At 37.9% G+C, this 14,058-nt stretch overlaps 5 protein-coding genes and 1 non-coding gene across 6 annotated transcripts; 2 read left to right on the top strand and 4 right to left on the bottom strand.

Moving 5' to 3' along the window:
* Positions 1-1,046: 1,046 nt before the first annotated feature.
* On the bottom strand, positions 1,047-1,268 carry B0P05DRAFT_453411 (uncharacterized protein; the record flags this gene model as incomplete). Its single annotated transcript, XM_051573911.1, has 1 exon — positions 1,047-1,268. A coding segment is annotated over one exon (222 nt), but the record flags the coding sequence as incomplete, so codon positions are not given.
* A 1,226-nt stretch (positions 1,269-2,494) lies between these two features.
* On the bottom strand, positions 2,495-4,554 carry B0P05DRAFT_584555 (uncharacterized protein; the record flags this gene model as incomplete). Its single annotated transcript, XM_051582361.1, has 2 exons — positions 2,495-3,749; positions 3,797-4,554. 2 exons carry the CDS (start codon positions 4,552-4,554, stop codon positions 2,495-2,497), a joined length of 2,013 nt encoding a protein of 670 aa, XP_051437460.1.
* Positions 4,555-4,742: 188 nt separating this feature from the next.
* Positions 4,743-6,035, bottom strand: B0P05DRAFT_530373 (flavin reductase like domain-containing protein). The gene has a single exon (XM_051576854.1). It carries the CDS (start codon positions 5,955-5,957, stop codon positions 4,878-4,880), a length of 1,080 nt encoding a protein of 359 aa, XP_051437459.1. The 5' UTR covers positions 5,958-6,035; the 3' UTR covers positions 4,743-4,877.
* Positions 6,036-6,449: 414 nt separating this feature from the next.
* B0P05DRAFT_t26 lies at positions 6,450-6,531 on the top strand. The gene has a single exon. It is a non-coding gene; the product is annotated as a tRNA-Ser (tRNA).
* A 266-nt stretch (positions 6,532-6,797) lies between these two features.
* Positions 6,798-12,730, bottom strand: B0P05DRAFT_530371 (mediator complex subunit 23-domain-containing protein). The gene is made up of 16 exons (XM_051576853.1): positions 12,437-12,730; positions 12,343-12,386; positions 12,116-12,293; positions 11,258-12,067; positions 10,991-11,212; positions 10,723-10,951; positions 10,532-10,676; positions 10,352-10,488; positions 9,658-10,306; positions 9,320-9,602; positions 8,686-9,276; positions 8,087-8,642; positions 7,918-8,034; positions 7,530-7,867; positions 7,115-7,486; positions 6,798-7,058 (listed from the first exon to the last, which is right to left on the bottom strand). Exons 1-16 carry the CDS (start codon positions 12,509-12,511, stop codon positions 6,828-6,830), a joined length of 4,977 nt encoding a protein of 1,658 aa, XP_051437458.1. The 5' UTR covers positions 12,512-12,730; the 3' UTR covers positions 6,798-6,827.
* Positions 12,731-12,773: 43 nt separating this feature from the next.
* B0P05DRAFT_530363 (ras-induced vulval development antagonist-domain-containing protein) lies at positions 12,774-14,046 on the top strand. Its single transcript, XM_051576852.1, has 4 exons — positions 12,774-13,058; positions 13,104-13,453; positions 13,498-13,720; positions 13,767-14,046. Exons 1-4 carry the CDS (start codon positions 12,811-12,813, stop codon positions 13,930-13,932), a joined length of 987 nt encoding a protein of 328 aa, XP_051437457.1. The 5' UTR covers positions 12,774-12,810; the 3' UTR covers positions 13,933-14,046.
* The last annotated feature ends 12 nt before the right edge of the window (positions 14,047-14,058 follow it).

Below are 14,058 nucleotides of genomic sequence, written 5' to 3'. Positions count from 1 at the left end.
GTCAATGATCCCTCGATTAGTTCTAAACCCACCTTGGACAGGATCAAGTGGAGGAGCTTTCCCATAGAGAGTGAGAGCCAAGCGTACTTCCATCAGTTTCCTTAAGCATGATGTGAGGCTGATTGGCCGAAAATTAGCAGAGTCATTTAGAGACCCTTTTTTGTGTATTGGAACAACTTGAGCAGAGCGCCATAAGCGAGGAACTTTGTATGTTATTTCATTTATCTTGGATTTGGTGCATAGTAGTGGAACAAGCGTATCTTCTAAAGATATCGGCATTTCAGTCCTGAGATGATCTTGGCCATGTGCTTTTTTACGAGCGATTTTTTTTTGGTAAGAGCATGACAGATGGTGTCTTCTCTAAAAGGGCAGGCATTAGGGTCATTGGCGTCAATAAGTTTCAGAATTGAGTCCAGGTTAGACGAAAGGATATTCTTTTCAAGATAATGAACATCAGAGTCTGTCAGATTAGGGCCTAAAGGGAGTTTAGGCGTCTTGTTTCTTCGTTGATGCGGCAGCGGTAGGAAATTACCAGCATAGACATCTTGAAGATGGCCAGCCATAACATTAGCAGCAACTTGAGCTCCTTGTGGACGTAAAAGTGCAGGAGTTCTCATGCGATTTTTTTTCATACGACTGAAAGCAGCGACTGTATCTTCGAGTGGATTAGAAGATAGTTTTTCGCAAAATTGATTCCACGACTGACGACATTGTCGTTTAATTTCAACTGTGAAAGACTGATATACTCTACGATATTCTTTTTAAAGTAAAGCTTTACCAATGCTACCGGGAGTGTTAGGCCTTCACTGTCGGTGAGCATTCTTACGAGCGTCAGACAACGATTGTAGATTGTCTGTCCAGAACCATACATTAGAGGATAAGCGAAGTCTTTGCCTACCAACTACTTGGTCTAAGCAGGAATGAATAAGTGCTGTGAGTCTAACTGTCAGGTAATCGATATCCAAAGAGAACGAAGATGGTGAATCCTGAGTAGAGGTAAAGGAATTATCAACGTATCCTTTGTATAAATCAATTGTATAATTAACTAAGTCACGAAGGTCAGCAAGCAGCGGCGAAGCCTTAATAGCAAATAAATCTTGATACAGCTGACGAACTGGGAGCTCTTGTAGTCTAGCCAATTTCCATAGGAGTCTAGGATGGCTGGGTTGACCAATGGGAGTTTGAGTACATAAGAAGGAGAGGGATACAGGGAAATGAGTGGAACCCATATGAGAATCTTGAATGACCTCCATTCGTGTATTGATCAAGTCATCAGTCAAGCTAAAGAACATATCTATGATGCTTTTTTTGGTTTGGTTTCCATGCTGTGTATAGTATGTAGGCACACCTTTAGCCAATCGTTCATTCCAGCAGGTGAGTCCCAAGTTATTAGCCCAGTCAAACAAGCGAGTACTCCTTGGGCTCGTCAATGAGTCGCCAAGTATTTGTTTGTGTCTTGCATTGGGAGTCCCTGCAAAAGATAGTGTTTGTTTGGGAGGAGTTGCTTGACAGAGGTAGGTCATTTAGTACATTGATACATTCTTCATCCGACAAAGAGGGTGGCAGATAGAGACAATGGATAAGAAAGTGAGAGACTTGACAGGAGAGACTATAAGGTGACGTTGATGAGAAGCAGGTCACTGAAAATGGATAATCAGGATTGACTAGTAAAGTTATGCCCATTTAAATACGGTAAGCAGACGAAACAGGTATTGCATATGTGTGATATTGCTGCCAGTATGTATGACATTGAAGTAGAGGCAACAGCCGTGTTTCAGTAATAAATAAGAGTGAACTCGACTGTAATGGGTTGGTAACTGCAGATATTGTCGGATGAGAGAGACCAGTAAAATTCCATATAGTGAAGGTTAAAGGAGTGAAAGTTGGATCATAGGTGGGAGCGTAATTAGAGTCATAATTCATAGTGCATGTAAAGCAAAGTGACTAGTCAGATGAAATATCTTTAAGACAATGCTTTTGTGGAAGCATTCAGTACGATTATATGAGTTTTATATAATCCCAAAGAAAATAGCCTTCATCTGGGCTAACCTTTAATATGTCCTAAAAAGGATATGTCAAATGTTTCGTTCGTTGCTCCTTAGAGTCAGTATTCTTTGTATCTTATCTTGTTCAATGCTGCAGATGGCAATACTAACACCACAAGTAAAGGACACCATTTCACAATGTCTTCAATTACTTGGCGCTTGAAACAATTGCTGACATCTAAGAGATACAGTCTTTCACAAGGGATTATAGCAAAATCCGGAGCGTCACCAAGAGTGATCAGACCATCATACTAGAAAATTTTTTAGACGAAAGAAAGGTGAATTCATTTTTTTCTTTCGTTCTACAAGTTCTTTCTGGATACAAACAAATGTTCTATCTTTAATAAATACACATACTGCCAGCCTTAAAAGTTAAATGCCTTGAATATTGATGTAATTGTCTAATCCTTAGCCATCAGTACAGGAATAATGATAAATAAAAAGTATATTTATTTATCATGATTTGACAGCAACAACTTCTCTCTAAGAGCTAATGCACTCAGTAAATCATCATGAAAATTCTCTTCATCTGTGGTTGAATCATCTAGAGTATTGGGCTTGTAAATCACTTCATTCGGCTTTTGCTCTTGATGATGTGGTTTGACTCGCTCATCTTGTAAGAGCTCAGCTTGATTAGTGGAGACTTGTAAATCACGCACAACACTTTCGTCAGAATCACTGTCATCATCTTCAAACATCTGGAATACTTTTGGCTGTTGATCCATGGTTTCTTTTGCGGGCATTTCTTCTCCTTCTTCATCAGAATCATCATCAGGAAACATATTAAACACTCTTGCTTGACTTTCTGGTTCTTTGATTGGTTCTTGTTTTTGCTCTTCTTCGTCGGAATCATCATCAGGAAACATATTAAACACTTTAGCTGGTTGCTTTGTCGGTTGTTCAGGCTGTGGAACAATAGCTGGAGTAGGCGGGACATTTTTTTTGTTATCATCTAATTCATCATCCGTAATATTGTCATCAAAAAGATTAAATACGCCACGCTGCTCATTCTTGGGTGTCATTATAACAGTAGGATTTACTTCTGGTTGAGGCTCTTCAGTCTGCTTTTTGCTACGGCTGTACAACTTTAATGTTGAAAACACACTCTTTTTCTTTTTTTCGTTATCAGATGAAGATTGGCCTGATGATACAGATGCACCACCCGTTGATGACTTTCTAAATATACCACTAATGCTTCCTCTTGGTGATTTTTTTGTTGACTCAGGACTTACAGAACCTAATGTAGGTGATGTAGGATCAGTGATGGATTTGCCAGAAGAAGAATAAGAATCAAAACTAGGTTGCATATTGGGCTGATGGGTGTTAAGAACACTGGATAGTGAGTTATACGTTTGTCCAGGCGATGAAAGAGGCGTAATGACAGGTGATGAAGATGAAGATGAGGTTGTGAATGAGGGTGTTGTCAATGTGCCCACAATAAATGGTAAATCAACCATCATGAACTGAGATTTTTTACCCTCTGATGTTGTATAGACACCTTCTTGAGCAAAGATCTGAACTCGAATGAAATAGCTGACAGATATTAACTGACTTTGTTCAAAAGTAATGGTTGGCATAGTGCCTTTAGGAATTGGTAATCCTACACGTATAACTTGCATTTTTTGGTTGTTATGGCTGTCTTGTCCTGTGATGTCTAGGTCTGCTACCACACGATGAATCTTTTCTCCTTGCGATGTATATGCTCTAAGAACCACGTTAACTAAATGGGCCTAATTCTTTTGCCTGTTTACCTTCCATTAGCCAGGATTTGATTGATACGAAATAAAGAGACAGAAATACCTTGTCTTCGAGTAAATTCCATGTTATTCCAAATAGAAATAGAAACAGGAATAGCAATGCCCGCTTGACTGCCTCGACAAGGTAAAGTAACGCGCATGGCAGATGCGAATTCCTTCTTTTCTTGAGTGAATAAAGACACCATAAATACTTGTTCTATTCTTTGAGGTATCATCATATCAGGCGTACGTGTATAAATAGCTTCATAGACAGGAACTGATTTTTGTGTCAGGAACAGTTTACTGTCTTGATCCAAGATAAATGCTTCCAAAAAGTACATAATCTTGTTTGGTGATGCGCTTAATTCTGTACAGCTAGGTAACGGGCGATCGTTTGGCACATGGACTACAAAAGATAGTCCTACCGTTTTGTTCTTTGGTAGATCAAGTCTTGGTTCAGGATCGTAATTGTTGGAAGATAGGATCAGGCGAGTATGGTAAAAAGGCACGTTGCTGTTCCCTTTAGATGTCTTTGTATTTGATTTAATCAATGTAGGACCGAGTTTCCAGCACTCGTTAAAATAAATACGATTTTCCTTGTTGAATTGAACAGGTTGTACTTGAATAAGGCCTGTCCAGTTTAGGCGAAAGTCATGCAAACTACAGTTTTGGTTGGACGTTAAAAATATTTTGGCTTCAATTGAATCTCCTGGATAATATTTTACATTGTTTTTGTCTAGCACAATTTCTATTTTAATGTCAAGTGGTGCCATATTTTGAACGATGAAGAAAAAAAATGAAAAGAAACAAGAGTTGAAACCAAATGGCTTTTATATAGAGACTCAGCCACATTAGTAGAGTAACACATCCATCATTGCCTGCGCAAACCAAAACATTGGTTTGCTTTTACTCATTTTTTTTTCGAGTATTATACAGAATTTAATTTACTCGTTCGGGTGTGCCTGTATCTATCCTCTTCTTTAATTCAATGAAGAAACAAACCTTTTTATTTCTATAACTAATTCTTTTTTTTTTTTTGTCTGCCCCTCCTGTTTGTATCCCATTTTTGGATTTTGTACATCATCAAATAAATGCTCTATTCTTCAAGCAACTGTGTCGGTAAAGGCTTTCGATCTGGTTTCATAAATGCTTCTTTAGCTTCTTTTGAAAACAATACTTCAGGTGAATAGTATTCTTCTATCAGTTTGACATTGAGTAATTGTGGAAACTTTTCTACCAAAGCAAAGAAATCATGGCTGTCTCGGCCGTGGTATGAGTTGATAGCTGCAGACACTAGCGCAATATAAAAAGAAGTGATTGTTTCATGGTAGTCTTTACTCTTGTACTTTTTGTTGTTATTGAAATGTGTTCGCATGGTTTCTTTAATGACTGGTTCTGCTGCCACTGGCCCTAATTCTCGAATTAAGTTCCATGCCATTCTCAAATGAGCCCTATGCATCCATTTATGCCCTGATTGGTCATTATCGTCCATAAATGCCTTCATAAATACTTGGTCACCCACACTGCAATAGTTTCTTTCATAATAGAGTAATGGTTGTGCTTCTTCGCGTATACCATGCTCTCCTCCAACCCCTTCTTCTATTTTGAGTACTTTAGTGATCCATAGTTCATGATCGCCTAGTTCAATCACTTTATACTTTTCACAATGCATAGCGCCTACTGTACCCATTAAGACAGGCAGACCTGTGGCTGGATCGTCAAAGAATGGAACGTCTTTAAATTGATCTTTGTTGGGTGACGAGAAAGCGATGGATTGTAGAACTTGTTCATGTGATAATAAGTTTAGCACCATGCTGCCTGAAGAATGAAGTAGGTCGGATGCACGAGAAGGCGTTTGGACACAAAACGATACGAGTGGCTCTGGGTGTAAACATACAGACGTAAAAGACGATACGGTAATGCCTCTTCGGTGATTGCGATCGTCAGGCTTGGACGTCGTTACAACAACAACAGGTAAAGGAACTTTTCTCATAATGCCTCGAACATTTTCGGTTAGACTTATGCCTGTTGAAAACAAACGCGTTTTGAAAGGCTGTAAATGGGCCGGTCCTTTCAGCAGGAATGTGAATTTCGGTAGGAGCATTAAGATAAAACGAACAGAAAAAAGTGAGGGTGAGCATTGAACCAAATGGTCCAAAGGTTTGAACTCAGACATTGACACAAAAAAGCATAGATGTCATTATAGCATAATGCTAGTCTTTAGCACTTGGACTGTATGGTTAGTAAATTGCAGTTGCAAAAACATCAATCAAGTCAATCAAAGTAGGAACTTATAAGAAAAAGACAATCTATCTATAATGATTACAATGGACCATAACTCTCGTTTTTTCACAATATGTATCCATCATCGTTTGTTATTCCCTTCAGTCACACAAGTCATGAATTAAATCAATTGGATTAGAACAGAGAATAACGCGTAATGATATCTGTATATATAATGTATTGATAAATTTTTTGCGTCATATTTTTTTCAGAACCATAGCTTTTTATAAAAAAAAAAAAAAAGCAAAATGATCTGAGTTATGTAACACCGTACATATTTGCGTATGCAAAATAACAAGAACCAAACAGAAAAATTGGAAGATCATCGTGTTTTTACTATGATTTTGAATATCATCTATATATAAAAAATTTTACTTTTACTTTAGTCGGTTTGTCCGAGTGGTTAAGGAGTTAGACTTGAAATCTAATAGGCTTTGCCTGCACAGGTTCGAACCCTGTAGCCGACGAAAGGAATTATTCTTGTTTTTAGTCTTGAAATTTTGGCTTTTTGTGAATGATTGTTGTTTTTTGCAGCATTACAGCGTTACAGAACAAAGATAGAGACCAAAATGACTTGTGAAAAGATAGAAATGTTTTGGGATACCTCATTGTTAGAATATAAAGAGGAAACCGATTGAGCTTTCCTGATTTCAACAATAGATTTTACACATCTAACCAGTCTCCTGCTATCTCTGCAAAAGCGCAACAACCGTTTTCTTCGGAGTCTTATATATTTCAAAAAAAAAAAAAGTGCTTGTGTATTTTATTCAGCTTTTTTCTCAGAAACTAGTCTTAACAATCTTTGGCAAGTAGGTGGGTTCATGGACTTGATAATGTCTTTCAATTGGTTAGCCAACTCATTTGATTTAACAAATCGAGTGCGAATATGATACAGAAAGTCATATACTTGCTCCAACGCCTGTGTTGTCCATCCATCTTTTAGATCCATATGTGTTGTTACTTGCTTGACCATATACATTAATTCAATCAAAAACTATATACACAAGCTATAAGTCAACGCAACATTTCCTTTTTTTTGGGGGTACTTACACCTGCATCGCCGCTATCTAGCTTTTCAATACGATGTAATGCTGGTCCAATAAGGAAACACATATAGAGTAACTGGACATCAGTCTTGACTTGTCCTGACTGACGTAGTGTCTGTGTATATTCTAAAAAGACCGAAAAGATGTCGAGACTGGAATAATGTATGATACTATGGAACAAACATAAAAAGCTGTTGGGTCCATTCGTACTGTAGTTATGTAAATTAAACGTGTAGTCGTTAAATATGTAAGGAAATATCATGGCTTTACGAATTCGTTCGCCTAAGGTATCTTTGAGTGAGATGGTTGTCATGTCTGGTAACGATTGTGCCATGATAAATTTGCCATTCACACTACGAGGTATGCCACATCGTATCTACATGCTTGTCAGTCAGGTGAATTGTTTCGCATTGACTTACAAGTCGACAAGGTTCTGATACTTCAAGTAAATAAGGATCAGATCCAATAACTTCATTCAGTTCGATAAAAATAGGATGCACATACTCTTTTTGAGGAAGTACAGGTATTAACAGGCCAATGGCATGAAGTGTAAGTGCAGATACACCTACATGATGAGATTCTCGTAAAAGAGCCAGGTCGAGTAATTGGCGAATCACAGTAGAAGGAGGAACAGGTGTAACCATGATTTCCAATGCAGCTGTCAAAATGCCTTCTACTGCAGGACTACCAATTTCACGAAAATGACGTTCTGGTAAATGAGGGTTTGTTCTTGGTGCACACTTTTGAGGGTTGATGTCTATAGATGAATGTGAGCTTATAGGACTTCCTATGTTCAGTATACATTACTGCCTGCAAGCTTGTAAATCACTTTCTCAAAATAAGTCGAATTGAATGCACTTCCATCGTCCTTGTCATCTGTTGCATATGCTTCTGCTTCTTTTAGAATGGTGTATTGGTCAAAATCTACACACAAATGAGTCTCTCTCTTTTTTTTTTCTGCGACCAATATACTTGCCTAACAAGCGCAACAATCGTTTAAGTATACGAGGGTTGCGCAATGTAGAAGATGAATGATAATACAATAGCATATTGACCACAAAGGCCAATGGACACTGATGAAGATAAAACAAATGTCCATAGTGATCCAAAATATCAGCCAACAAGTCGGTTTGAGCATACTCAATCAATCGCATCATGAGATTTTCCATAAAAGAAATGAAATCGCTCACTACATTTGAAAAGTAAATGGGCAGTTTAGCTTGTTGGTGAGGGATTTCCATAGAAGGCATAGCATAGCTTTCAAATTCATGATATTCAGGATATTTTTGCAAGTACTGCATCAGTTTTTCATGGTGATCTTCTTCAGTCCAATGACGATGACTAAAGTTGAGTGAGTCCCACAAGCTAATACGGTTCTGGAACTCTTTGGATTCGAGTAAAAGGTAGCGAACATAGTGCATGGCTTTTGTTGTTCTGTCAGCACTACCTCCTCCTTTAAGGAAAGCAAACAAGACATGGTTGAAATTGATCCATTGATTTTTCCAAATAAACGTATCCAGCAAAGCATACAACTATAGACGATCAATATACAGGACCTCGTCTCTATCTACTTACAAATTCTGAGCTATTGGGAGGATACTCCACACTCAGGATGAAATCAATCAGATCAATGGTACTTGTAGCCATTCTTGAGGGAGAAATCAGCATCAGTAATTTACGAATTGCTGCCATATTAAAGCACTCTGTTGTGTTTCGTGTGATTGCAATGACCCACATCGTACAGAGCAAAATAGGTTGATTCTCCAAGACAGAAAAGAATTGGGTTACGATGCGCTCTGCTTCAGAAGAACCTTGCAAGATATAAGCTGTAAATGCCTTGTTGTTGGCAATCAAATGTTGAACCTTTTGTGGCGTGATAGAGGGACGAGCATGAATAGACTGGTTTGTGGTCTTATAGAACGATTGAACTGCAGGCGGAAAGAATGCCATGGCTTCAGGAGACCACTCAATGCGATATTCATACAAACTTGAGAGTACACGATGGATTTGATCTGTTTTGATATCTGCTTGACCTCTTGTTTTGATCAGACGACTGATTGTACATACTGTTAATCTCGCCAGCATTTCTGATTCTGCAAACCAAATGGGTTTTTCTCGGTGAGGATCATCTAATGAGCGTAACAGTTTGACGTCGATTTGCATATGCTATAAAGAAGGATAAATACATAAAAAAACCCCCACAACTTACAATGATATTGATAGCAAAAGATTCAAGCGTCTGATAACATTGTCTGTTCTCGAGACAAGAGATAGAATAACGAATATAATGCAATAGACCAGAAGAAAGTGGCGAGTATTTAAGAAACCGAATAAATCGATAGTTCATGAGTTGCAAGATAGTTTGAAGCCATCGCATGGTGTGATCTGGCAATTGTGGCTGAGTTGGGTTGGGATCTGTTGTATGCTTCATTTTGATTGCTTTATCACATCTTCTTAATTTATCAAAGATTTCTTTAATCATCAATTCTGCTCTACAAAACACAGGTGAGCCATTTAGGGTTGTGTAGGGTGCGTCAAAGAACTTACGAACAAGGAGCACTGTATAATAGCTTATAGACTACATCTATCACATTAGGTGGTACACAAGCTACAGGAGATACGGTCGTAGACTGGTATCTTGGTCCTGTTTCACTGTCGAGCATCATTTTATAAATTACTTGCAATAATCTGTGCTTCGCATTTACACAGAGTAAGTCAAGTAGTTTGTAATTTAATGTACCACCCTTGATATAGGTAGTTGAGGGATGTCCTAGTGTATGTACATCTGCTTTTGTAGGCACCAGATAGACATAAAGCGTATAGGGAACAACATCTTGTCTGAGTTGACTTTCCATAGCGATTTTGGTCATTTCTTGTAGATCCAGGTGACTGAACAGCGTCGAGTTGGTAGGCACATTGCTATGATAATAACTACCAAAATAAGCTTGGATTTGATAACACAGACCAGCATGCTGTAATGAAGCTGCAATCAAAGGGTGTCGATGCTTGATATTAGCCACATCTTTGATATTGGCCTTTTGATGGTTCACAGCACATTGCAATGCCAGGTCACGTAATGTAAACGCATCTTTTGATTCTGTTTGTTCTTGATTGTATAAACGAACGAGTTTGTCAAACAGCTTTTCATCTTGTTCAAAGTCTTTTTGAATGACTTCTTTAGACACCTTTTCAATATCTAGATGGACTATGAACATGCTATCAAAACCTATTGACAACTTACAAAACAACTGAAGCAATAACCAAACAAGCCCATTGTCTTTTGTGATGTGGTTTTTTGCATTGGGCAAATAAGGCTCTCCATTAGGTTTGAATACAAGATCAAAAAAGTCCTGAAGGATATCTTCATACGTAAAGAAGCTAGTCATCGTCAGTCTATCGATAAACCCAAGTTATTACTTACTCTGCAGACACAAAACTATACAACTGATCTGCTGTTTCTGTCATGAGCTCCCATAAATCAACATTATCAGGAATCATCATCTTGATGTCTTCACCACGTATGGAAGCAGTTGCTGGGTTAAATGCTTCTTGTTCTTTTTCAGACACTAGGCTGCATGTCAGTAGACATCAGACGAGAATGCACACACTTACTCTGTGTATCTTGATCATCTCTCTTTCCATGCTGACTATAGTGTTGAATGCATCGAATGACATCTCTTACTTTGGCTACCATGGCTTTTCTGATCAGTGTCGTATCAAGGCCCGTCTGTGTGAGTGACATGGCAAGTTCTCTAAACTCGTCCATAGATGCGCGTTGAAATAGCATGTCTCTAAAATGGGTTTGAATATTGGTTGAACTGCCTTCTTTCACAAACTCAATCTAGACGTATTAGTGAGATTCATACAAGAATCATGTTACCAAATCGCCTTCAAACATATGATAGCTTGTTCTGGTTGTTAAATCATTGTATTCATGTCTTCTGCTCATCTGGGAAATGAGTGGCCATGATGCATCTGGTGGCATCATCAAGAAGGCCAAATGGCGTCTTCGTTTACCCAATTCATTAATAAACTTTTCCATAGCCCAATGAACACTTTGAGCAAATGTACCATGTTGAAAATGTCCATAGACATCAGGAAGCTAATCTTGATGAGTTTGTTTGTTTTGTTTGTCATATTCACTTACAGCAACAATGACATCGTAATGCGATACTGCACCTGCACCATCCCCTGTAGGACCCAATAATAGCAGATTAATCAACTCTTTGCCCTTGTTTAAACAGTTGACTTGCGAAGTGGTCAAATCAGAAGGTAATGTATTGATTTCCCTTAAAATGTGCTTGATGATATTGATAGCCATCAAAGTAGGTATGCGATCAATCAGACGATGATCTTGCAAAACAGACACGGTCAGATAGTCTAATGTCATCAGCCAAATATTCTGATTGACAATGGAAGGCTGTAAAGCAGTTGTTGTAGGGATATGTTGAGCATTTAAGAAATGACCATAGAGTTCAGGAAATGAATAGACGACATCGTAATAAGAGATAGTTCCTGTTTGTTTTGTTGAGGGATTGAGTTCATGATGAACAAGGAATAAATCCAACAATGCTTTGCCTACTGAGAAGCATTTCTCTTGTAGTGTGGACATGTCTGTAGAAGGCAGTCGAGTCAATTCTAACAAGATATGCTTAATAATACTCAACATGACAGGTATCGTAACACCTGCATGATAGATTTGCTGTTGAGATGCACTTTTGAGACAAGAGAGCATGAATTGAACAGTAGTGATCCAAATAGCAGGTTGCAATGTAGATAGGGTGAGTGTGACATCCTCTAATAAAGAGCCTAAAGGAAATGGTTTCTGACTCGTATTTGCAGGAATGACTGGTATCACTTTAAGAATATGGTGTAGAAAAGTAACAAGTCGACATGATTTCTCCAAGGTCAATGGTGGTTCTCTGTACTTTAACATGATCACTTTCAATTGTTCAGTCTATCTACCGATCAGTTTTATCTATTTTATGTCAATAAAGAGACTCACCACATTGCCACCGCCTACTTGACATGCTCGAACAAAATCAGCTGCTAATGCTTCATAGTCAATACGATGAGTAGAGTTGATATGGTGAATGATCTTGTTCTCATAGATTGGTTCATGATGCGTTTCAGGGTGAAGTAAATATAGCCTTCTTCTTTTAGAAGGGTTTCTGTTAAATAGCCTATAAAAGTACTTGTTGATGACATGTATTGAAACAGTTCCTTTCTTACCCATTGAACGTTTGCGTATTTTCTTTCTCTATATTTAACCAATCCTATATACTGGTGAGTATGACACGAAAGAAAGAAAGAGAGTTAATACTACTATCTTTACCGGACTTGCTTGAGTGTCTTGTAAATCAGCAAACAGCCGAGAAATAACTGTTCGAAGTGATTCCATGTGTTGGTTTAAAAAGAAATAAAAAAATAAAAATAATAAAAATAACGCTTTTTAAAAGAGACGCGTTCGGAGTTGATGAATATCTTTCATCTTACCATTTAAGAGCACAGGGCAAGACGCGTAAAGAAGAAGAATGATAGAACAAAAGTCAATATAATTCATGCTTTTACAGGTAGAAAAGAGGCATGAACAAGTGGCGTTGTTCTAAATCAATCAATAATAATAATAAAAAAAAAAAGACCTTAAAGAGAAAAAAAAATTCTTTTTCTTTTTCTTTTTTTTCTTTTTTTCTAAATACAATGGCTTCTTATTCTCGATCCCCTTCACCAAGAAAACGATCTCCTTCTTATAGACGACGTTCACCTTCTCCTAGAAGAGAGTCTTATTCTAGAAGACGCTCTTTAGATAGACGATCAGATCATAAACGACATGATTCGCCTTCTCCAAAAAGGTATCGTTCAAGCGATAGACGTCGTTCTCCCGACAGATACAAAACAACTGAAATAGACAACATTCAGATTCGACCTGAAGAAAGTTACTCTGAATTGTAAGCTCATCAATACTGAAAACATGCAATTCATTCTTGTTTTAGTCGCACAAGAGTCAGGATTGAATCCAACAAGACCATCTGGGCACCTTCTCCTGAACGTGCTCGTTCTTTAACACCTGAAGATACACTTCGATTAAAAAAGCATCGAGACACAGACAATGAGGATACAGATGCATCGTCATCATCATCATCAGAAGAACACCGTCGACGTCGTCATCGTCATAAACACAAAAAGAGCAGCAGCAGCAGTAAACATAAAAAGAGTAGTCGAAAGAAGAATAAAAAGAAGAGACATTATTCTGATGATGACGAAAGTGATTCTTCAAAAGAAAAAGTCAAAGTCAATCAATCTCATTTAGATACATTACAAGATCTGTGGGTAGAGAAGAAGGGTAAAAAACGAAAACAATCAAGTCAATCTCTAACATTATCTTAGTGCCTCTTCCTGAAGACTTGGCTTCTGTGGGTCCTGTTCCCTTAGTGGACAATAATTCTCATAATGATAAAGTGTACGGTGATGCATTGTTACCTGGTGAAGGGTCTGCTATGGCTGCTTATGTCAAAGAAGGTAAACGTATTCCTCGCCGTGGTGAAATTGGGTTATCTGGGGATCAAATTGCAGATTTTGAAAGAGCAGGTTATGTCATGAGTGGTAGCAGGTAAGCATACGTACACAAACAAACTGTATGATTCACATTCATGTAGACATCAACGTATGAATGCTGTCCGTCTTCGTAAAGAAAATCAAGTCATTTCTGCAGAAGAAAAGCGTCTGGTTTTACAACATGCTCAAGAACAAAAGATTAAGCGAGAGAATGAAATCATTTCTGGCTTTAGAGAAGTGTTGAATGAAAAGTTCAAGAAGGAATAAATAAGCTTGTGTGATGTAATATCAAAAAGGAAAAGAACAACATGGTCTTGGAAAAAAAAAAAAAAGATCGTCATCATACACGGATAAATAAATACTCTCTCTCTTTTTTATATATATATATATTTT

The sequence above is a fragment of the Gilbertella persicaria genome (assembly GCF_025201335.1).
Source record: "Gilbertella persicaria strain CBS 190.32 chromosome Unknown B0P05scaffold_8, whole genome shotgun sequence".
NCBI lineage: Eukaryota > Fungi > Mucoromycota > Mucoromycetes > Mucorales > Choanephoraceae > Gilbertella > Gilbertella persicaria.
The sequence above is the reverse complement of the archived record's forward strand: the minus strand, read 5'-3'. Positions and strand labels throughout refer to the sequence as shown.